General features: G+C 37.2%; 1 protein-coding gene across 1 annotated transcript in view; it reads right to left on the bottom strand.

The window, feature by feature from the left end:
- Positions 1–24,736, bottom strand: part of ARID4B (AT-rich interaction domain 4B) — a 145,284-nt gene that overhangs the window by 9,016 nt on the left and 111,532 nt on the right. The window contains exons 18-21 of the mRNA XM_044916014.1: positions 16,759–16,843; positions 13,811–14,009; positions 3,253–4,467; positions 550–663 (exon numbers count right to left, since the gene is read on the bottom strand). Coding sequence (XP_044771949.1) covers positions 550–663; positions 3,253–4,467; positions 13,811–14,009; positions 16,759–16,843 — 1,613 coding nt within the window. The remainder of the gene's footprint in view (positions 1–549; positions 664–3,252; positions 4,468–13,810; positions 14,010–16,758; positions 16,844–24,736) is intronic.

Here is a 24,736-nt window from a genome sequence, read left to right as displayed (position 1 = left end):
AACAGAGCCATTACTAAAGTTAAATCTTTAGTATTGTATATAGCTGCTCTTGGGACACATAGTTTGGGGTACCAAAGATAAAAGTAATAGACGGGAGCTGTTGGAATTACAGCTCTAAAGCTATCTTGATTCTTCTCTTCCAGTCTGATTTTGCCTTGAAGAGTTACAAAGCAATCAATTTCATTGTAATAAAAATAATATATAATTGAAGCATTTTCAATTATATATGGTACATATAAATGACAAGTGGAAAGAACTGTGGGACATAAAACTAACAAAGATGTTGAGCTTATATTATATTGGCTATTAATCTAAAAAGGATTACCTGATCATTCATCAGCAATCAATACCACTGCTGAATATCAACACCAAACTGCTTAATCCTAGAATTTACCTAGGATCAGAAGACTTCTGTGTGACTTTTTTGAGGGCAGAGACAAAATCAAAATATTTAACTATCCCATATCCTGAATACCCTTTTCTTAATGGGGGGAAAAAAAATATCCGCCATTATTTTTATATTTAAATAATGAGAGGTTTCACACTTACTGCCTTTTCCCTTTTTTTTGTTGTTTACCACTGTTGCTTTATGGCTTCGCTTCTGCTTTTTTGATGAACTTCCTCCTCCCTGAGATTCTTTCCCTCTTTTCTGACCTGTACAGGCTACGATGGGAAAGAAATTATTAAGTAACACAAAATAAAATCAAACTTTTCTAGGTATAAATTAATTCCACATTTTAGAAGCATAGAACAATTCCGAAACCATGCATGTTCTTTATGAGATTTATAAATTATCGTAGAAATTACTGTAATTTTTAGAATAAATTATCATTAATGCACTGAATTACTGCACGTAATAAAAGTTAGAGTTTTAAAAAAGCAAAGTATGCACATCCTTCTTAGAAAAATCAGATATAAACTAAAAATAGTTCTCAATTTAGTACTGGGAGTTTATGAGTCTAGTAATTCAAAAACAGGTAAATGCTGAAAATAAAAACTGAAATTTGTTAAAATTCAATAAAACCAAAATAAATATTAAGATTTAATTACAGGTAAAAATATTGATATAATGTTATCAATATAATTTTAAAATGGTATCATCATATTAACGGGATAAATTTTAGTAGTAATTCACACTTAGTTATTTTATCAATTTATTTATTCCAACAATGACTTCACTGCCAAGGCACTGGTTAATGCATATACCATTTACAAATTCAGCATAGTAATTCTAAGAAACTTTTCATCTTCTTGGTAGGAAATTATCCCGAAACATCATAAATGTCTCCCTTTTCTTCAAAGACTAGCCTATGTCCTACATCTTCACTAAGACCTTCCTTGATGCCCAGGCTTCATGACTTGACCACTACTTCAAACGGTAGTTTCAGTACATTTTTCTATACTATTAACTTGGTCCTCAGCATCTGCTGTGTTTCTGTGTATTTCTAAATTATATGTGTCATCTACCAGACTTCTTCAGACATTAAGAAAGTCTCATCTCTATTCAATACAATGTCAGATACTATAATGACATGATATAAATATGATAAAAAAAATTGTCATGTTTCCACTAAGAAATATTTCTTAGTCCTGTTACCAATGGTAAAATCAGTCTTGAGCACAGAAGACATGGCTTCCTTGGTCAAAAATGGAATAGGCTATTAACTATTTTGTTTGCAACTTCCTAGATAGTTTTTTAATTACACCTTACTGATCACTTTTCCTAATGCCATTTTAAAATAACAACTTAAATGAAACATAAAGAAGGTGATTAAGATAAGGACTATATTGCAGCACAGAGTCTTAAAAATTGCCAGATTTCTCCCTAAAAGAGTATTAATTCTGAAGCTCTCAGCTGCAAGAAATAAAAAGCTTAATGTAAGCTAATTGGAGAGAAATCCTAAATCTAAATTGTAAAATTTACATTTTTACTTTTGATATAATGTGAATTTTAAGAAATAAAGTTCTTAAAATGAGGTCATATGAAATGAGTGCTTAAGAATTTATTTCTAAAGAGAGATCAATTCTAAAAAACTATTGATAAAGCAGATGGCCTCCGTTATCCTAAATTTGGGAGTACTTCTCAAGTTGAATACTTTTTAACCTGGTCAAGATTAAGATTCTAAAGGGCAGTGCTAACTTAGTCTATCAGAAGACAAGCTCTTGCATCTTTTCTCCATGGCACACATACTATAGCTGTATGAATGTGAAAACACAATGAAGATCCCAATTGAATTGCAACTATATTTTTCACTTAATATTTGTTTTTTAAAAAGAAAGGTTTTAAGTCAAGATTTGTGTGACAATATTACATCAATTATATCTCAGTAAAGCTGAAAAAAGAAAAAAAGGAGAAACTATTTGTATGAGAAAACTTGGAATTAATTCATTTGAACTCTATCACATCTCCTTAAGTTCAGCTAAAAACATCAGGCTAGCATAATAAAAACTGTATGTTATATAAAACATATATCCTATCTTTATAATGGAAAAGTATGTTTCAAAGCCAAGTGTCAGCATATATTATATTCATTTGAGGACATCTGAATGAAATGGTTTATAAGAAAAATGATGACAGAAGTATAGCTATGGCAAAGTCAAAAGGCACTAATACTTTTGGGAAGTACTAATTTGAATTTCCACTTTAAACAACTGCACGGAAAATCAAAAAAGTATCACTGTAGGTTATTAACATACACATTGGTCCTTCAATTTGGAAGCTATGCATCTAAGAAAGCATCAAATTCCTTTACAAACTCACACAAGTTAGTCAGGCTTGAAAATCAGTTTGACACGGTTGTCTGAGGAAAGCAGTGCCTGGACAGTTGGTTGCTCCAAACCCCTACATACAGTATTTGGTTAAGGGTGGAGGGGTCTGTCAATAAATCAAAATGTTTGTGAGAAACTGCACATTACAATCGCAAAAACAACGCTACAGAAATATATTCAAGCTGCTCATGCCATACAGTCAACCAGTGTATAATGAATTTTCAAAAAGGTTGGGTTTGGGCCTGGGTGCATTTCTAGCCTGTGTTCTGATCCACTATGAAATGTAACAGACAGCTCAAGCAAAGGACATTAAGTCTTCATCAAGCTTTTCAATTCATTCACTATGCATTGCTTAAATTACCCTTCAAATTTCCATTTTTACCATGTTCACACAAGTACTTCACTTAAACACCTCACGTTCTAACGAGAGACACCGTGAAGCCCTTGGAAAGGTAAGAAGGGCAGCGTGTACTTGCTCCTCACCTTTGTCAGGCTGTTCCGGCTCTGGCTGATTACTACTGCTGGAGCTCACACTTGCGTCAAAGCCGGCCGGTGAGCTGTTCCCTTCCGACTGGAGGTCTTGGAGCTCCCCCGCGACACTATCCACCTCAATTGTGCTATCCGTTTCGCTCTTGATACTTCGAACCTCCTCTTGGTTTGGAGCCAGCGGTTCTGATACCGTCACAGAGGACTGCTGCCGACCGGCTTCTGTTACAGTGACTGAGGAAGGCGATTCAGGTGTAGTAGGAGGGGTATTGAGCACGGAATTGCTGCCACTACTCGGAAATTCTGCTTTTTTGTCACTGACCTCCACGGGTTTTTCCTCAGCAGGTTTACTATCAGCACTGGCTGGAGGCGGTGTTTCGAGCTCGGCACTGGGTGAGCAGCTCTCCTCCTCAGCCACAGTCTGCAGGGACCCCTCCACCGGCCCCTCTTCTGGGGCAGGATGGGGCGGGGAGGCTGCCGCCTCCGTGTCAGAGTCAGAAAAAAGCTCCTTCAGTGTTTTTTTAGGCCATTGTCCCTGAATGCTTGACCAGACGTCTTTTCGATCTTTAGCTCTGCTGTTCTGAAGTCTTTCGTCAGAGTTATTTAAAAGTTTTATCCTTTTTTCTGCCACCTCTGAAAATCCTGAATAGAAACCAGTTGTCCGTAGAGATTTTCTCTTTTCCTCCAAACCGTTATATTTCTTAGTTGGTGTCATCTTTGTTTTTGATTTTTCTTCTTCCTCTTCATCTGAAGAGCTGTTGCTACTGTTCTCTATGCAAAGTGATTCTTTGTTCTTGGGCTTATCTTCCTTTTTGCCAGGTGATCCGGTTTTTAAACACTCCTCTGTATTGCAATACCTTCTTTTACCACGTTTTACTTGTGGCTTTGAAGACTTCTCTGTGGTGTCCTTCTTAACATCCTTTCTCTTTTTTGTGATTTCATCTTCTTCTTCATAATCAGTATCTTCAGATAATCCTTCCATATCTTTTCTTAATCTTTCTGGAGATTTTGACACTGGTTTGGATATTGCCAAATCTGCATGGACTTTGTTTTCTTCTAGCAAAGACGAACTGTTCTGTTCCTCTTTTGCAAGAAGATCATTTCTGGTGTGGGTCAAATGATCAATCTTAGAGTCTTCTTTGCCATTGTTGTCTATGTCTTGAGCACCGGTCTCATCCTCCTGCTCACTGTCTTCAGCAGAACTTTCAGAAGCTAGAAAATAAGATGAAAAACTGATGAGCATGATAACGACACTAGCAGTGTCTTCCCTGTGCAAGGCAGTTTATATATTAGCCCCTGTGTTTATAGCCCTCTTGGGTTGCTACGTTTTATCCCCATTTTGCGGGTGAGCAAATGGAGCTTTGGAGAGGGAAGATACACAAAGATGGTAATGTTTTATACTGGGACAGTGGCTGTACTAACACTACTGTATACTTTTGCCAAAACACATCAAACTGTAAGCATGAAAGTTGTGAATTTTATTGTTTGTAAATTATACCTCAATAATGCTGATTATAAAAAAAAAAAAGTTCTCAAATTTATGAGTGGAATATAACAGTGCAGTCAGGACGCAGTCCCAGGTCCAGGTGATTCTAACTTTAAAGTCTGTATTCCTATGAAATTGTAGGCTTCATTTTCAGTGTAGCAATGATTATTCAAAGACTTGTGAACAATGAATTTCCACGATGTTTAAAGAAAGACACAACTAACTTAAGTAACTGATACCTTATATAAAAATACTTATAGAATTTATTTCTTAAAAATTCATTTTAGTAAATGAATTCAATTAAGTGTAAAAAATAATTCCCAGGAGGCCTGGGTGGCTCAGTCAGTTGAGTGTCCGACTCTTGGTTTCGGTTCGGGTCATGATTTCATGGGTCCTGAGATGGAGCCCCGTGTTGTCGGGCTCTGCACTCAGCAGGGAGTCTGCTGGAGACTCTCTCTGTCCCCCTCCCTTTACCCCTCCCCACCACTTGCATGCACTCTCTCAAAATAAATAAATCTTTAGAAATAATGATTGCCTTTGCTATGATTTTAATATAACATTTACTGAGAAAATGCTACATGCCAGATGCTTTGATATGCTTTGTATAGATTGTCTGATTCAGTTTCACAATAACCCTATGAGGGGCATGTTATTATTAACCCCATTTTATAGTTTAGGAGACTGGGATTTAGAGAGGTTAAACTATCCCAAAGAGCTAGTAAAAGTCGAGATGAAATCGAAACCGAAGTCATTTGACTCCTGAATTTTAGAATCGTAATTACAAAACTATGTATGTCCTTTTTTTTTTTTTTTAAAGATTTTATTTATTTATTTGAGAGCAAGAGAGAGAATGAGAGACAGAGAGCACGAGAGGGAGAGGGCAGAGGGGGAAGCAGACCCCCCGCTGAGCAGGGAGCCCGATGTGGGACTCGATCCCGGGACTCCAGGATCATGACCTGAGCCGAAGGCAGTCGCTTAACCAACTGAGCCACCCAGGCGCCCACTATGTATGTTCTTTAGCTAAGTTTCTTAAAAGTAAAAAATAATTGACACAATTAAACAGTTAAAAACATTTAAACTTTTCTGTATAACTGAATTTTTTTAAACGGATATCAAAGCAGTGTGTATATGACTACAAATGTAGACTCATAATAGAAAACCAACAGCTCTTTTTCTTTCTCCCTCAGCCTGCAAAGTCTCAACACTATTTCTTTGGATAGTATATTATTAAGAGAGGATAACAGTAACGATTTGTTCACTTAGGAAGTTTAGTCTGCAACAAGCAGTGAGGATGTTTTCTTATTAATACTCCCATCTCCTGCCATACTTTCTATATATAGTTCTCTTTAGTTAGTTAAATATGCTATTTGTAATGTACATAAATGTGATTCGCTGCAGAAGTAAATAGCACACTTGATAAACTTCCTTTCTCATAGAGCTGTTTATTTTTCCAAGTTTCCAAAAGTCCTTCTTTTCTACGTTATGTCTTCCTTTTGTAGGCCTTTCACATTTCTTTCTTTTTTTTTTTAAAGATTTTATTTGTTTGAGAGAGAGAAAGAGCACGAGCAGAAGCACTGAGGGAGAGGGAGAAGCGGGCTCCCTGCCAAGCACGGAGCCCGACGCAGGGCTCAATCCCAGGACCCTGAGTTCATGACCTGAGCCAAAAGCAGACACTCAACCAATTGAGCCACCCAGGTGCCCCTTTTCACATTTATTTCAACTGTTCTATAAAGTCAAGCACTCCATCCAGTTCCCTTATTCACCAAATCTCTCTGTCCTAAAGGCCTACTTTCTACTCCATCTAGGTGGTTGCTCTCTGGGTCTGCTCTAACAGCCATCATCCTAGGAATTCCCTTCACTGTTTTCTCTTGACAGAGACCCACTGTTAAGTGAACTGCCCATCTTCCTCCTTCTTGGTTTATTCCCATGGGTTGCAGCACATCATCTAGTACTTTCCTGAAAAAGGTACATAGCAGATATTCTTTGTCTATAGGTCTAAATACATCCTAACCCTCAAACTTCATTGTTTTATGGATAGTTTAACCAGGTACAGAATTCCAAGTTGAAAATTATTTCCCTTCAAAATTTTGAAGGTACTTTTGCTGGTGTTAAAAACACTACTTTCATTTGTCTTCTCATTCTTAGTGGTGGTTTTTAATTCCTGGTGTTTTAAAAATTCATAATAATGCACTGGGGCATGGCTCCTTCTTCACTAATTTTTCAGGTGTTTGATAGGTTCTTTCAATATAAAGATTCAATGTCCTGGGGCGTCTGGGTGGCACAGTTGGTTAAGCGTCTGTCTTCAGCTCAGGCGCAGGTCATGATCCCAGGAATCGAGCCCCACATCTGGCTCCCTGCTCATCAGGGAGTTTGCTTCTCCCTTTCTCCCTCTTCCTCACCACCACCCCCACCATGCCTGCTGGTGCTCTCACACACACACTGTCTTAAATAAATGAATAAAATCTTTAAAGAAAACATAAAGATTCATTTCTGTCAGTTCTGAAGATTTTTCTTCTTTTAGGGGCTCCTGGGTGGCTCAGTCATTAAGTGTCTGCCTTTGGCTCAGGTCATGATCCCAGGATCCTGGGATCAAGCCCTGTGTCAGGCTCCTTGCTCAGCGGGAAGCCTGCTTCTCCTTCTCCTACTCCCCCTGCTTGTGTTCCCTCTCTCGCTGTCTCTGTCAAATAAATAAAATCTTAAAAAAAAGATTTTTTCTTCTTTTAGTTACTTGGTAATTTCTCCACCCACCCAAGGATTATTCCAGGATGACCCTAGTGATTGATTTGTATATGGGGGTGGGGGGAGGAGAATATACCACTGTATATACAGCACTCACTAAGGAGAGAACATAAGAACAAGCACTATATATATAATATAGCACTCACTAAGAAATGAGCTACAAATCAATAATATAGCTGTGAGACAGTTCATAAGAAAACCCTAGCTGATTTTTTCTTGTTCAGTTCTTCAAAATCCAATTGCTTTTTATAGTTACACATAACCAGGCATGCTGTTTCCATGGCTTCTTGATTCCTCAGGCTGACCGATTCTAGAAGTAATGCTAGTGTCTCTTTCCCCATTGTAAAAAACAAAGAAATAAACATACGAGTATACTCAAACAACAGTGATATGTGTGGGTTACTTGTTAATTTCTTCCCCTCTAATTTCACTATTCCTAGAATGATACTCGATATCACTCATCTTCTAACATTTCCATCACTGCTTTCTTATACTTTCTGGAAGTTTTCCTCAACTTCAAACTCTGCTTTATTGAATTTTAATTTCAGTTTTTATTTCCAAGTTTTTCTTGTTCTTTGTTCCCTTTTCAGTATATCGTGTTCTTGTTTTACAGATGCTTATAGGTTCTCTGAGATTAATAATAACCAGAGATAATAGTTTATGTTTGCTATCTTCACTATCTCTCTCCTCAAGGGTCATTTCTTCTGTTTGTTTTAGTTTCAATCTTTTATGCTGGAGCTTTCCTTGATTATTCACACTGAAGGATGACCTGCTAAAACTTGACTGTGTTGTGGTAGGGTTTATTAGCGGATAAGCTTTCCATTTGGTGATTCATCAGGGATCTAGTTTACTTAGGGGATCTCTAGTACTAAAATGTGGAAGATTATTCTCTAGAGACATTTAAAATTTCTCCACAGAATTCTAACCATCACGCACTCTCTTGTTCCGTCCCCAGCCCATCTCATGCCAAAGGGGATAGACTCCTAGCTGTCTGTGTTCTAGACTTGTAGGTGGTCTTGCATTATTTTTTTTTAAATTTTATTTATTTATTTAAGGGAGAGAGAGAGAGAAAGAGAGGGAGGGAGGGAGAGAGCAGGGTGAGGGGCAGAGGGAAAAGCAGACTCCCGGCCGAGGAGGGAGCCCGATGGGGCAGGGTGAGGGGGGTTTCCATCCCAGGACCCCAGGATGACCTGAGCCGAAGGCAGACGCTTAAATGACTGAACGACCCAGGTGCCCCTCACATTATTTTCTTTATATATACATGTACATATACATATGCATTCATAGTAACAATCATTTTTTAACTGGAAACAATCTGAAATGTCTTGAACTCAATCTATGGCCAAATCTAAAATCAAATAAAATTTACCACAGAAAAGGGAAAATATGAAGAAGAGAGTATTTGAAATGTTACAAATATGCCAATGTGATGCTCACTGTTGAATTATGCACAATAGGAAAAATAAACGAAGTAACCTAAATATCTTTTTTTATCAAGAACTAATTTTTTTAAAGATTTTATTTATTTATTTGAGAGAGAGCAAGCATGAGCAGGGAGGAGGAGCAGAGGGAGAAGGAGAAGCAGACTTCCCACTGAGCAGGGAGCCTGATGTGGGACTTGAGCCCAGGACCCTGGGATCATGACCTTGGCTGAAGGCAAATGCTTAACTGACTGAGCCACCAAGGCACCCAATCAAGAGCTAATTAAACAAATTATGATACAGCTATTCCATAGTATGAATGTGCTGATATAGAAAGATTTATCAGTTAGACTATACCAAGCCCTGCCTCAAAAGGCGGGGTTTGTAGTGTCAATGATCCCATTTATAAAAATATCATATTGTTTATGTGTATATATGTATATATGTGTTATTTAGGCATATATATTTATTATAATATATAGTAACATTAATATATTAATAATTATATATTACACACACACATATTATACATATGGTATGTTAACACTATTTCTGAAATAATATAGCAACAAAAATGGGGACAAATAGAACAGCAACAGAATGTGAAAGCCAGAAAGCAGATGAATGAGAGTCAACAGACCCAAGAAAGACAACCCTTTTCTCAAGTCAGCAGTGAATGGGGCTGAGAATGAAACCAGTCTGCCAGAGACTCAGGAATAACTGGCTATACCATGTACCTATGAAAATGAAAACTGGAGGAGGCAGCCTAACATAAGGAGCAGTAGGTGAACATTATTTGAAAAGTATTTAAGGGCGCCTGGCTGGCTCAGTCAGGTCTGCCTTTGGCTCATGTCCTGATCTCAGGGTCCTGGGATCGAGTCCCACATCGGGCTCCTTGCTCAGTGGGGAGCCTGCTTCTCTCTCTGCCTCTACCCCTCCCCATGGCTTGTGCTCTTTCTCTCTCTCTCAAATAAATAAAATCTTCAAAAGAAAAAGAAAAGTATTTACATTCCTAGGTCCTCACCCCCACTGCAGTTTGCTAGGTGACTACTCTTCTGGAGGTTTATTCTCTGAAGATGGTAAGACAGGGTTCCTGGCCTAGGCAATGCTAAGAACTACTGAAGGCAGAGGTACAGGTGTGATGCTGAACTCAGTGGGATCAGTGAACTAAAAATGCTAAGGCGCACCTCGGTGGCTCAGTCGGTTAAGTGTCCAACTCTTGATCTTAGCTCAGGTCTTGACCTCAGGGTCATGAGTTCATGCCCTGTGTTGGGCTCCATGCTGGGTGTGGAGTCTACTTAAAAAAAAAAAATGCTAAGAATTTTCCCTCCTCCCTTTACCATTCCTCAACTGGATCCTAGAGCACTGGAAGCCATTCTCTTACCCTCCAGTCAAGACTAGAAGACTCCTCTCTTTAGAATGCAACTAGTCTAAGAAAGACCTAAAGATCTGACAGTAGTCCTCTCCAAAAAACGGCCCACCCAGATTACCCTACAGTGAAACTCAAAGTTGACCTGTCCCAACAATGTGCTCAAGATTCCTAATTTGGAGAAGACAGCCAAGGAAAAAGTCCTTCATCAGGAAGAGATCAAAACAACCAAGCAGGAAAAAGCAAACTGGAAGTAAGTAACCATGCAAAAGAAGAACAAACACTTACAATATTCTTTGGAAAGAGCAAAGACAGAAAGATAAGACGTTGTACCCATCTTAAAAGAACAGAATGGTAGGAGACCATGTAGAAAATAAAGAGCTCTTGACAAAGGCATTACAGCTGTCACTAAGCATTATAGCAGTAAATTAATAGTCAATAAAAGGATCAGAAGATAAAGCTGAGAAAATTTCTAAGAAATCAGAGAAAAGGGGCACCTGGGTGGCTCAGTCAGTTAAGTGTCCGACTCTTGACTTCAGCTCAGGTCATGATCTCAGGGTCCTGGGACTGAGCCCCGCATCAGACTCCCCACTCAACAGGGAGGCTACTTGTCTCCCTCTCCCTCTGCCCCTCCTCTTGATCGTGTGCTTGCACACACTCTCTCTCAAATAAATATATCTTTTAAAAAAATAATCAAAGAAAAACATAAAGGAATAATAGCCCCACCCCCCAAAAGATAAACATATTAGAATATTAGAATATGCTATAGAAAGTACAATATTGATATAATGACTAGTCAAGAAAAACACACACACACACACACAAAAACAAACAAAAGAGGCGCCTGGGTGGCTCAGTCGTTAAGCGTCTCCCTTCAGCTCTAGTCGTGGACCCAGGGTCCTGGGATTGAGCCCCACATTGGGCTCCCTGCTTGGCGGGAAGCCTGCTTCTCCCATTCCCGCTCCCCCTGCTTGTGTTCCCTATGTCTCTGTCAAATAAATAAATAAAATCTTAAAAAAAAAAAAAACACACAAAAGAGAACAGTAAAATGCAGAGGAGGAAATAATCAACAAAATAACTCAAGAAAAGAACCTTGAACAGAAAGGCACACGTTTCTAGAATGAAAAGAGCCTACCAAGAACACAAGACAGTGGATAAAAATATATCCACATAAGGCATAATCACTGAAATTTTAGGACATTAAAAACAAAGATTCAAGATTCCAAATACAGGGATAAGCAAAAAAACAACAAAACAAACAAACAAAAAACCCATGTATTAAAACAAGTCACAAAGAAAGAATAAGTAATTGGAAGAGCTCTGGACTTCACAGAAACAACATTAGAAGAAAAAAAGACAACTGAACAATACCAATAAAACACTGAGGGAAAAACATTCAACCCAGCTAAACCATGCACAGAGTACCTTTTCTCAGACATACACAGTCTCTAAAAACTTAACCTGCCTTCTCACTCACTTGTTCTTAAAAAGTTACTAGAGAATATGTTCCACCACAATGAGAGTATGCTCAAGGAGGGTAAAAAAGACATGAGATGCCAAAACAAAGGAATCCCAAGGAGTACTCTGAAAAGTGATCCCTAGAATGGGATCTATCCCCAGGAAGATATCTGTATACCAGATGCAGAAGGACACCAGTCCATACTAGCAGTGTTGTTTCCAAAGAAGGTAATATGAAGACTACTATCACTAAGATGCCTGCTGCCCCCATACAGTCTGAAGGAGTTTAAATAGGTTTAGCTTGTTTTAACAACATGTTGATGAACTTTTCTAGCTTTCCCCTCCATGTCTGCCAGGTGTTACTCCGATCAGCTAACTGCATCACTTTACCCAGCAGAAACGTTTTTCTTTGACCTGCACCTGAAAGCTAGAGGTATATTTGGTAAGCCTAGAATCAGAAAATACAGAGCAGCTTACTACTCTCATATTCCTGTTCATCATCCACTACAACTACATCAGATTTTCTGATCATGGTGAGCCCCGATATTTCCCAGAACTCCCTTATGACCTTGCCCCACTGAATTCCCTTAGAGATGCTTTTGCAAACTCTCAGAGAAGCTGAATATGAAATAAGAATATGGCCTACAGACTCTATTCAGGTAACATTCTCAGGCAGCCTTCATCTGAGTGGAAATATTGCCTTTTCTCACACAGCAAGGCTTATGCTTGCTACTCAGTTTAAAAAAAACTAAACAATATGCTCTTTAGAAATATATATTTATGTTTAATATATACATATATGTTTAGTTCTAAAGAAAAGTAAAGGAATGATCACACTAAAATCTGGATATTACAGGCGCCTGGGTGGCTCAGTCGTTAAGCATCTGCCTTCGGCTCGGGTCATGACCCTGGGATCGAGCCCTGCATCAGGCAGTCTGCTTCTCCCTCTCCCTTTGCCTCTCCCCCTGCTTGTGCGCTATCTTGTGTGCCCACTCGCTTTCTTGCTCAAATAAATAAAATCTTTAAAAAAATTTTTTTAAAAATCAGGATATTACTTACTTCTGGGGCAGAAATGCAAAATTCTTTTAAGTAAATACTGTTTGTTCACCACTATGACAGACACACCAGTGTTCATATTCGTATCATTCTTTATATTATATATATATTTTGATATACTGTCTGTATGTCTGATACATCAGAAAATTATAAACACTGAACTGAAGAATATTTACAGCATTATAAAATTAGTTTATATAAATAACCATCTGAACTAAGAGACATAAAACAATTTGCCACATTCTAAATGAGTAAAAATCCAAACTCTTAAGTAATGAGAAATGTAAAATATTTTTATGAAGATACATACTTCATTTAATAGGTCATATTTCCCCCTTTCCCTGACAGTCAAATTTATTAAATCCCCTCTCCAGTTTTCCTCATTTTTATTATTTGATAGTTATACTTCATTCTGCCTTAAATATTAAGCAATAATGCCATCATAAAAGAGACCATAATAGATGTAATTGAGAAGCAAAGTTTGGTATTCTTTATGAAAAAAATTCAGTATATAGTCTAATATTGCATAACACAAACCATGTTTTATGTGGCAACAGAAAAGGACAGTACCTGAAAAACCCACAATACAGTACTGTAGGGTGAATAATAAATCATAACTAAAATTTAACGGCACCTTTAGATCTACTAATAATAGAAATATTTCCAATCCTCAATCAATGGCTGATTTTATTTCAAGTAACAGACAACAAAATTATGGTCCAATTAAAAACAGTGAATTGCTGGGGCACCTGGGTGGCTCAGTCGTTAAGCGTCTGCCTTCGGTTCAGGTCATGATCCCAGGGTCCTGGGATCGAGTCCCGCATCAGGCTCCCTGCTCCGCGGGAAGCCTGCTTCTCCCTCTCCCACTCCCCCTGCTTGCGTTCCCTCTCTCCCTGTCTCTCACTCTCTGTCAAATAAATCTTTAAAAAAAAACAAAAAAACCCCCAGTGAACTGCCTTTATAGAATTTGACTTATAACAACTAAAAACATATAGTTGCATGCAACAGGATATTTGCTATGTTTACCTTGAAGTCCATTAAGGATGGAAGTAATTTCTATGGATTTAATATGAGCTGTATCAGAGTTTTTGGCATCAGTAAGATCCAGTTTGGATACCATTTCAGGAGATGGATTTGTCTGGAAAGGTGGTTTTGACAAGCGCCGAAGTTTACAGTTTTTAGGAGAGTATTTTTCATCTTTGTCTTTTTCTTTGTCTAATTTATTCTAGGTTAAGAAAAAAAAGTATCTCATGTTAACCATAATTTATCATGAGGCATTTATTAGTAACAATGTTAACACACATTTTAAATTCAAAGTTGTATTTTATATTATTAAATAATATGAAAAGAATGTAGGAAGCTCCCCAAAAACAGCCAGAAATGTTTTTCCAGTTTTTAACAAATGCTACAGGATACTGCTAATAACTGACATTACAAATTCTTCAAAATTAAATCCCAAAAGGCTTAAATATTCATTAAAAAAAAAATTTCAACCTGGTAGTTTCAAAACTTGTAACATTTTCAATATAAAATGTGGGTTGGGAATGACAAAATTCCAAACATCTTCATTTAGCTGACAACTGGGAATAACTGTAAACAAATGATCTCTTATAATGTGAAGTCGCGAGGCAACCTTCCTGCCTCGTTGATAAATTAACGTTTGAGGGGAAAAAACTGTCTGTTTACAACTAAAATGAGGAGAGGCTAACTAAAATACTTCCCGGAAACTGCTTTTTAACTTTGTTTTGAAAATAATTTATAGGAAAAATCATTTAGACAAGGTTCCTAAATGATGATGTAGAGCATGATGGAGCAGTAAACAACTCTGAAATCCTATTATAGAGACAGACTATAGAATCTCAGTGACTATTTTCACAAATAGCAAAGATGGTACATCACTATCATGATTCTGGATTCACAGAAGGTAATTCATTACATATTGCAGATGCTCTGGGGTAATGGTTCTCCAAGTATGGTCCATGGGCCCGCACCATGAGCATCTTACGGGAATGTGTTAGAAATGCAAACTCCTGGAACCAACCTCACATCTAGTGAATCAGAAATGCTGGGGATGGGACCAAGCCATCAGAGTTCCAACAAGTCCTCCAGATGACTGTGATAGGTGCTCAAGTGGGAGAGCCACTCACTTAGGACATCTGGGCTTAATTCTCAGAATGGACTGAAAAGCCTGATGTGTAGGTGATGATCCCAACCTACCAATAATTAGTGCTGCTCCATTTGTCTCCTGTTGCTAGCCTTTTCACTACTTCATTATTTTATTCCAGAGATCATAATGTAACATGTATTCTGAGGGCAGAAAAGGTCCACCCCATTCAAAATTCAAATATGACTTTTAATGGCTATCAGAAGACAGATGAGACAGAGTGAGAGAGGGGTGTGCAATATCAGAATGTTATGTAGATGTTGAATCTCAGATCTCTACCTCTGAAACAAATAATGCAGTATATGTTAAGAAAAAAATAGAAGAAGAAGGTAGCAGGAGGGGAAGAATGAAGCAGGGGAAATCGGAGGGGTAGACGAACCACGAGAGACGATGGACTCTGAAAAACAAACTGAGGGTTCTAGAGGGGAGGGGGGTGGGAGGATGGGTTAGCCTGGTAATGGGTATTGAGGAGGGCACATTCTGCATGGAGCACTGGGTGTTATGCACAAACAATGAATCATGGAACACTACATCTAAAACTAATGATGTAATGTATGGGGATTAACATAAGAATAAAAAAAAAAGGGAGTTTGCATCACACAGAGGTAAATTAAAAAAAAAAGAATGTTATGTAGGAAGCTTTTTCAAAATTTACATGCCTCTTCCCTAATGACCAGGCACTGTAATATGCCCTGGGAGGGGCCAAGAACTGAATTGAGAATAAATACTGAGGGGAAAAAAACTCCCTAGGGAATATTCTAATACCGCTTCTCCCATCCCTACCCCCTCCCTCTACCTGAGAAATACTCCCTCCTAAAACTTGCTTTGTATACAGAAACTGGCTTTTTTTAACACCACTCGCACACAACTCTTCCAGTAGCTAAAAATAATGCTAAATATCCTGATTTCCATACTTGCCAATAAAGACCAAAAGTGAAGATGAAAGGGGTTTGAGAAGCCCTAGGTGTAGTTCCCGGGTTGCTATACCAAAACTTGAAGGACAGACCGAATTTTACAGTGAGAAAAGAACAACCACTCTGGGGGAAAGCTTGCACTATTTGGGGCCACCAGCAGGAAAGGAAACAGCTTCTCACGTGAATACGAAGATCGAATTTCAGAAAAACTACTGAACACCTCAACTATATATATCATTCAAAGTTAAAAAAGCCATTAAAAAGATAAAAAAACATTTTAAAACCTAGTTAATGGTCGACTTTCTAATAAAACAATTAAAAGACTTAGAATAAATAAGAGTAATTCTATCATGCACAACAGTAGCATTAATTTCCACACAAGCTCATTAATAGATTCCCCATGGTACCCATCTATGGTGGGGCTAACAGGATCCTGTGAACACATTCTAAGCTCCTGCGAATAGAGTCAGATAAAGAAGAAGAGAAACAGAGGAGGTGCAGAGAGGCTCTCCTCTGCCTTCAGATACCTCCCCTCCTTTTCTTCCTCTGAATAGTTTACAGCCATTACAATAAACCAAGCTCCCAGCCACACTATTTTATGGCTCCTAGCCGGCGACGAGAGGGGCAAAAAGGACTGGAATAAATAAGTGAAACCTGGCTGGGTGGCCTTACACAATATTGGGACTAAAAAAGCCTCAAAGATCATTTAGTACTGTTTCCAAAAGACCTTTCCATAAGCTGACAATTTTAACTATACCCAAATCTAGCATTTGATAAATTCGCTGTTCTAAGAGTATTGCTATCTCTACTAACACTAAAGCACACACGCTTAATGCATCATTTTAGAGGAAAAGTTCTTTAATTAACAGCTATGATGTAGCAAAATAAGCACTTACCTTTATTTTCTTCCGATGTTTTATCTTTGGCACATTTTTATCAGCAGGTCTTACTATTTTATCTGCTTTAATCCATTCGTCATACCTAAAATTAAAGGAAACTCGTGTAAGTACACAAAACATCACAGAAGTAACTATGCCATATTAAAGAGAAATTCATAAATAGAATCATCACATTTTAGAACAGGAATGGACCTTGGAGACCAGTTAGTTCAACTTCCTGGGTCAATGAATAAAGCTACCAAGACCCAAAAAGAGAGATGAAGTGATCTGCCCAAGGACATAATGTCAGCTACTGGCTGAACCAAGACCAGAAAGATTTCTTGATGTCTAAGCTAGTGCTCCTTACTCTGCTACCAAAAAGAAATCAAATTTGTATTGTAAAGAAACCACAATATTTTCTACGTTTTTTTTTGTTTTACTACTTTGTTTTATTTTTTTTGAAAAGATTTTATTTATTTATTTGAGACAGAATGAGAGAGAGCACATGAGAGTGGGGAGTGTCAGAGGGAGAAGCAGACTCCCCGCTGAGCAGGGAGCCCGATGCAGGACTTGATCCAGGGACTCCAGGATCATGACCTGAGCCGAAGGCAGTCGATTAACCAAGTGAGCCATCCAGGCGCCCATACTTTGTTTTATTTTTAAGCAGTTAAGTAGACAGTTCCCCCCCCCCCCCCCCATATCAGGAAGCTAAGGTAATATGCTCTAGTTTTGTTTTTGTTTTTTTTTAAGATTTTGTTTATTTATTTGACAGAGAGAGATACACAGCGAGAGAGAGAACACAAGCAGGGGGAGTGGGAGAGGGAGAAGCAGGCTTCTCACTGAGCAGGGAGCCCGATGCAGGGCTCGATCCCAGGACCCTGGGATCATGACCTGAGCCAAACGCAGACGCTTAACGCCTGAGCCACCCAGGCACCACCGATATGCTCTAGTTTTAAATGACATTGTGTGATAGAAGAGCATAATATTATAACTTACAGACAATGCAAAATCAATAGGAAAAAAAAACCTCATAAAATAGTAGGAAAGCTTTACTCGGCCAAGTTTTTCAATATTCTGAGACACTTCCTACAAATACACACAGCTCAGAGTCAACAGCTCTGATGGCCTTTCCACTCAATGCTGACAATCTGTGTGAGTTTCACAGGGTGCAACTTACTCCTGACTGCAATAAAGCTATTTGTTTAAAGCAAAAAAGAATGGCAGTTTGTAAAAACTCAACTAGAAGGAAGAAACATTAAAAATGAATTAACCTCTTTTTATGTTCAAAGTTATATACATTTATTGTACAAAATGGAAAACTCCCTGACGATTTCAACTCCAGAACATGAACAACTGAAAATGAGCTTTTAAATTAAAATGTCCTCATTATTAGAGGTACTAAATGAAGTATAAAGGCCCTAAGCCAGGAAGTAAATGACTTGGGTCATTACCTGACTAATAAATGATATTCTTGCTCTAGAGGAGGCCTGGAAAGTACGCCTGTAACAACGCCCAGGCAAAGTGCTACCGGCCAGTACACACTGGCATCAGTAAAGCTGAGGGCACAGCCCCAGGCAAGGGATTAGGTCTGTAACTGCTGGAAGCTGTTGAGGGCCAGTGATAATTAGAGAGAATGAGGAAGAATGGAATGAGTTCTAGGAAAGTCTTCACATAATCCCTGCAGGCTAGTTATGTGGCCCTGGTCAAGCCATTCTCAACATCAGACTTCGTGTATTCTGTATCGAATAAGACTGTATTTAAAAAAGAAAAATAAAAAGGTAAGACTGCATAGCACATATAGTTTTCAAAAATCAATCATGATAAGAACTTTGAAAAGTTTTAAAACAAATACTATTATTCTACTCAACACACCCCTTTTGGTACTTATACTGGTACAGTAGCACCTACCTAAATATTTAGAGTACTTTTAACTTTCCCATGAATACTGAAAATTGCATTATGCTTGAGATGAAAGCAATTTAGTTCCTTCCAAAATTGGAGTGAAGGTGGAAAACAAACAGAAAATATCTTTGCCCTTCACAAAGTTGAATGAAAACTCCTAGAAGTTGCTCTTACTTGGATATAGTTATGGAAGTCAATGCTGTGTACTTTGTTTAAAAGAAAACAAAACAAGCTTCCTATCTTCTTATGAGATAACTGAAGATAGTTCATGATGGCTATACAGAACATCAACATAAGCTAAACAAGGATATAGTATTTTTTACCTTTCTTTACTGAAGACTGTTATGTAGTTAGTTCTGTAATATCAGACATCTTTACTAGTCAACTTGGGTTTCTGACATGAATTATATTTCAAACTAGGGCAAAATAGTAGCTTTCAACTTAAGATCATCACCATGATATTCTTATATTTGTCTATCTTACGTGGAACACCAAATACATCAAACAAGCAAAAAAACAGTTATTGCCTCCATAGTTAAGATGTTCACTATGAGGGAGCAAGATTTCTGTATGACTCAGAAAGAATGGATATAACTTAAAAGAAACATATACATCAATAAAATAAAAGCTCCTGCCTTGCTTGGTACAGGCTGATGCCCACCGCCTAAGCTCCATCAGTGTACAGATGCTATCTGGTAATCATTTTCTATAAGACTCCTATAAGAGGACTGGCTATCAAAAGAACTTAAAGTAGTGACTGTGGATGTGGAAAGAGCGTTGGACCAGGCAGAAAAGAAAAAAAGACAAATTCTGGAATTAGATGAAAGGAACTACACACACTTCTAAAATATTGGAATAGTAGTACTTAAACACTATGGTTTTACTATTTTGGATGACAGTTTTGTTTTAAAATAATGAATATTCTCTATGGTTTTAGGAGACAACTTGGAAAATTCTTTAAATATGTTTCCTATTGAAGTAATAGGTACTTGGTACATGGTAACTTACAGTCCTAGAAATATTAGCTAATCTTATTACTCCTTTATTATTTGCCTTTTTCTGTTCTCCTTTCTCAGTGTTTTTTGTTTGTTCGGGCATTCCCCTGTTCTGACACTATTCTTTTAGATTTTTTCTTTTCTCCGCCAGATTTATTCTCTATTTTTACAAAATGTAGTAACACAACATTTATATTGTTATTATAATTAATAGCCTTTAGGACTAGAACATGCCTTAAAAGTCTATCAATGAATTTATTTCACAGATTAAGAAAACTCAAACCATGAAAGTAAATTGACTTTGAGAGCAATAGGCTTGCCAAAAAAGCACCAGGTAGGGAGTTAGAGAAACATGGGAAAGGGACTGCCTCTTAAAACATTCTGGTCAATACCAGAATAATGGTAAAGGGCATGGATGACAGGTCCCATCCAGAGTAAGCACAGAGAAGAGTAATAGATCAGCAGCTGGAAAAGCCACATTAAAAATGCACAGCCTGTGATGAGGGAGAACTGAATACAATGTGAGAATTTTGGTTAAGGGAGAGTTTTCAGGTTACAAATGCCCTTACCAAATAAAAGTTGAGATCGCTGACACAAACATTAACCCAGACAAATATGTCAAAACTTAATGAGGTCCTAAATGGCACTTTAGTTGTCTGATTAATCTTACAAGGAACAAAGATTAGAGAATAAACTGAGAGCTATAACTGATCACTGTATTTTTTTTTTGTTAAGATTTTTATTTATTTATTTGTCAGAGAGAGAGAGAGAGCACAAGCAGGGGGAGCAGCAGAGGGAGAGGGAGAAGCAGGCTCCTCACTGAGCAAGGAGCCCGATGTGGGACTCGATCCCAGGACCCTGGGATCATGACCTGAGCGGAAGGCAGATGCTTAATGACTGAGCCACCCAGGCGTCCCATGATCACTGTATTTTAAAAGTAAGAAATGTTCCTTCCCTTTATGTAAGTACTCAGAGTAAATGCAAGTGTCCCATTTTCTTTACAGAATACTTTCAAAGAACAAAAAGGAGAGATACATAAGTTCATGTGAGAGAAAAACAAAAAAACTGTGCAAAAACAAAACAACAAAAAAAAAACCCAACAACCCCACAACATTTCCTACAAACACTAACTTATGTAAGAAAGAGGTAGGCCAATTTAATTTTGACTTTACTAGTGCCAGATATTTAAAAAAAGGAAGCAAAATTAGTGGGTCAAGATCTCTGACTCCCTATCAAATACCAAGAATAAATACTTGAATGAAGGGAATCTAGTTCAGAACTACAAGAAATTGATGCTGTTCATTCTATATAAACTTTGACTTTTAATACAGTATATTTAATATATATTAAAAAGAGACCACACATTTACTATAGGCATAATAAGGAAGTAATCAATGAAGATAGAAAATGAGAAAATTCAGCTCAAATCCAAATATCTTGAATACCATAAAAACTGAAATTACTGGAAGTGGCTAAGAGCAGAAAATTGCAGCTAAGAAACAGAATACCATAAAATAGTTCTCAATTTCTCCTTAGGGTACCATATTAAGATATCCATTCATCCTTCAAAATAATTCTTAAAGAATATAAGAATCTTAATAACTAAATGCAATTATTTTTTTGTAATTTGAAAACGTTTCTAGTCCTTTTCTCAAACATCCTCAAATACACAGTCATGCTATCCTTCCCTCAGCTACGATAGTCAGGGGCTCTCCAATATTCTCGATTCTGCTTTAAGTACCATCAAGAGCACATATTTGGATGGGGTCTCTCCACTTCATAGGAAGAACACTTCTTAACAGATATTTTGGGTTAACAGGTCTTCAGACTTCAGAGAAACCACTTTTTCTCATTAAATACCTAGATTTCTCTTCAAGGTTAGCGGGCCTGTTGCTGTCAGTTGTCATGTTTAGTGATCATGTAGTCTGAGAACTAGGAGAGAAATGTAAGCTAAGCAGTGGGCCTACAAACAAAATGACTTGCAGCTTTGGATCCAAGCAATAAAAGAGTTCTGTGATAATGTCTGAAGAAAACCAGGTAGTTTGGATTATTGATAAAAACTGTCCTGCCTTTAACTGGACATTACCTTTAGAAATTATGATCACAAGCCAGTAATTGGCCTCTTTGTGACAAAAGGAAATACAGTTTGCCAGGGCACGATGAAAAGATTACTGAATTCTTCCATTTAAAAACAAATACTGAGGGGCGCCTGGGTGGCTCAGTCAGTTGGGCATCTGTCTTCGGCTCAGGTTGTAGTCCCGGGATCCTGGGATAGAGCCCCACAGGGGCCGCCCTGCTCAGCAGGGAGCCTGCTTCTCCCTCTCCCACTACTCCCCCTGCTTGTGTGTGCATGTGCACTCTCTCACTCGCTCACTCTCTCTCAAACAAATAAAATCTTTAAAAAATAAATAAATAAAAACAAATATTGAAAAACAAGTATTAAAACAAATACTGAATTAAAAAAAACAAATACTAAATTAAAAAATTAAGTCTGTTAGTAATTAGACCATCCTTTTTCAATGATCAATAAATCCACTGTAATTAATGGATAAAATCTAGACAAGTATCTCATCAGATATTTAACTAAAGTATTAAGGATAATATTTTCAAAGTATATATATAGCATACCTGAGAATATCTCTATTGAGATCATCTAATATTCAACTAATGGAACAAACATGAAAGAACAGATGCATGAGCAACTCATTTAACTTATAAACGTCTGCTCCCTGACCTATATAAAACGAAGGAGCTGGACCAGATGATCCCTAAAGTAAAAAATTACATGAAACTCCGTGACTAAAAGTATGCATGAGGACTTACTCATTTGATAAATACTTCTTAGGTACTATTTATGTGACAAATTCTGCACTAGGCACTGAGTATTCAGGAATGAAAGCAGCATGGCTCCTTCCCACAAGGAGCTTACCATGTAACAGAGAAGACAACACTAAGCAGTAATTACAAAATTAACAATACAAACCTTCTGAACTTTCTGAAAGAAGCAGCCACATAGATATTTGAATTTTTAAATGTGTTGAATTAAAATATTCATACAAAGCTAGAAGGAACCATTCAGAGACCGTAACATACTTGCTCTCACCAGAGAAAAACAGAGAAAAACAGCTTTCTGATTTTTGTTTGGATGTGTTGGCAAATCATCTAAGAAATCACTTAGCAACGATAAAAACGGAAAAGAATGTTAGTCAACCAGGTAAGAAACCAAAATGGTTCTGTTGCCCACATCAATTCAGATTTTGGTTCTTCTTAAACCCAACCAAACCACTTTCAAAGAAATATTATCAGTGTGCATTAATACATACCCCAAAGACATAACCTTAGAGATTTAAAAAAATAATAATTACATGCAGAATAAAAATATTTAAAAAATAATTTCATAAGCAAAACCAAGTGACATATTAAAAAGCTCACTATTTGAAATATGTACACAAATTATAAAAAATATAAAATCTAAAAACCATTAATTTAGATAAAATATTGAAATCATCTGTATTTTGTTTTCTGTAAGGATTAGACTCATTTAATAACAGCTGAACAATATGTATTTTATATCTTGTCTATCTATCTAAAAAGTTAATATATGTCATATAACTAACTCAGAATTTAAAAACCTCACATCTAAAGTGGAAATTTAGGCTATCTTAGCAAGGAAAGAAATTTTTCCCCCTCCTTAAAGTAAAAAAATATAGGAAAAAAAAAAAAGTATGACACTGTAATAGGAAAAAAGACCAAGTCATATGAAAAGCAGCAAGTTATTAAATTATAAACTTTATAAGCCATTTGATCAATATTTGCCCACTTCATGAATTTTCTATAATAATCTCAATTTACACATATATTTTTAATCTGAGAGAATATCTAAAGCAAAATTTATAAAAGACCCACTGAACATAATTTAATGCCTTCTGTCATGTTCTTAAGATATAATGAAACAAAAATAAAAGCATTATATTATTGAAAAAATAAAATTCTAAGCATATCATTAACATTTCATATTTCCACTTCATGTAACACTTAATATTAAATCCACATCAAAGACACATGGTGTTCAGCATCATTAAGAATATAACAGAATGACAATAACTTGAATATTATAGCATAATCATATTTAATATTTGACACAAGCAGCCCAAGAGCATGGTATAGTAATTATATCAACTGGTTTTCCCGAAGAGTTTAACTTTGTAAAATGAAACAAAGGTATAGGTCTTTAGGCAGAGGCAATATGTAATGTTAAGAACACATCACAGAGCACTGTACCAGGCTCATTTATAGAGATCACTGCAAACGGTTAACAACTGCGGCATTCACTGTATTTTGTGACGCAGATACTGACTTTTAAAAGTACCTGAAAGTTTACTTTCTTAGCCCTTGGTAAGTTTAGGGGATTAGTATTTATGCACAGTTAGACAAATATACTGATGGACCTACCCATCTACAAAACCACCAAATGAACAGGTCCACATTTACGTTTTACATTAAATGTACCTGCCAGTTTACAAAAACTACTGAATGGAACAGGCTCAATTTAGTAAACACTCTAAGTAAACACAAAGAAAGAAAGTCCATCTGAGTGCAAAAATACCCGAGTTACTAATCTTTTTTCAGGAAGGAAATATTTATATTCACTTGCACTGAAAAACCAGTCGACTCAAAAGTCGTATTTTTTTTTTTTTTTAAGATTTTATTTATTTATTTGACAGAGAGAGAGCGAGCGAGAGCAGGAACACAAGCAGGGGGAGTGGGAGAGGGAGAAGCAGGCTTCCTCCCGAGCAGGGAGCCCGATGTGGGACCCGATCCCAGGACGCTGGGATCATGACCTGAGCCGAAGGCAGACGCTCAACGACTGAGCCACCCAGGCGCCCCTCAAAAGTCGTATTTTTAAAGTACAAATTATTATGTTCACTTTATTCACTGCTTTAATTGTCTCTACAGGTAGGACTGTCTGTATTGATACAAAGCATCTTCATACTGCATAAGAATTTTTCACATGAGTGGTAACACAGCCCTTTGACTGCCATAGTACTTTTTAATTTAGTATGTTTTCCATCCTAAAAAGTGAGTAAGCTGGGAGACTG

Source organism: Neomonachus schauinslandi, chromosome 6, assembly GCF_002201575.2.
Source record: "Neomonachus schauinslandi chromosome 6, ASM220157v2, whole genome shotgun sequence".
NCBI lineage: Eukaryota > Metazoa > Chordata > Mammalia > Carnivora > Phocidae > Neomonachus > Neomonachus schauinslandi.
This window is presented reverse-complemented; position numbering and strand designations above follow the sequence as displayed.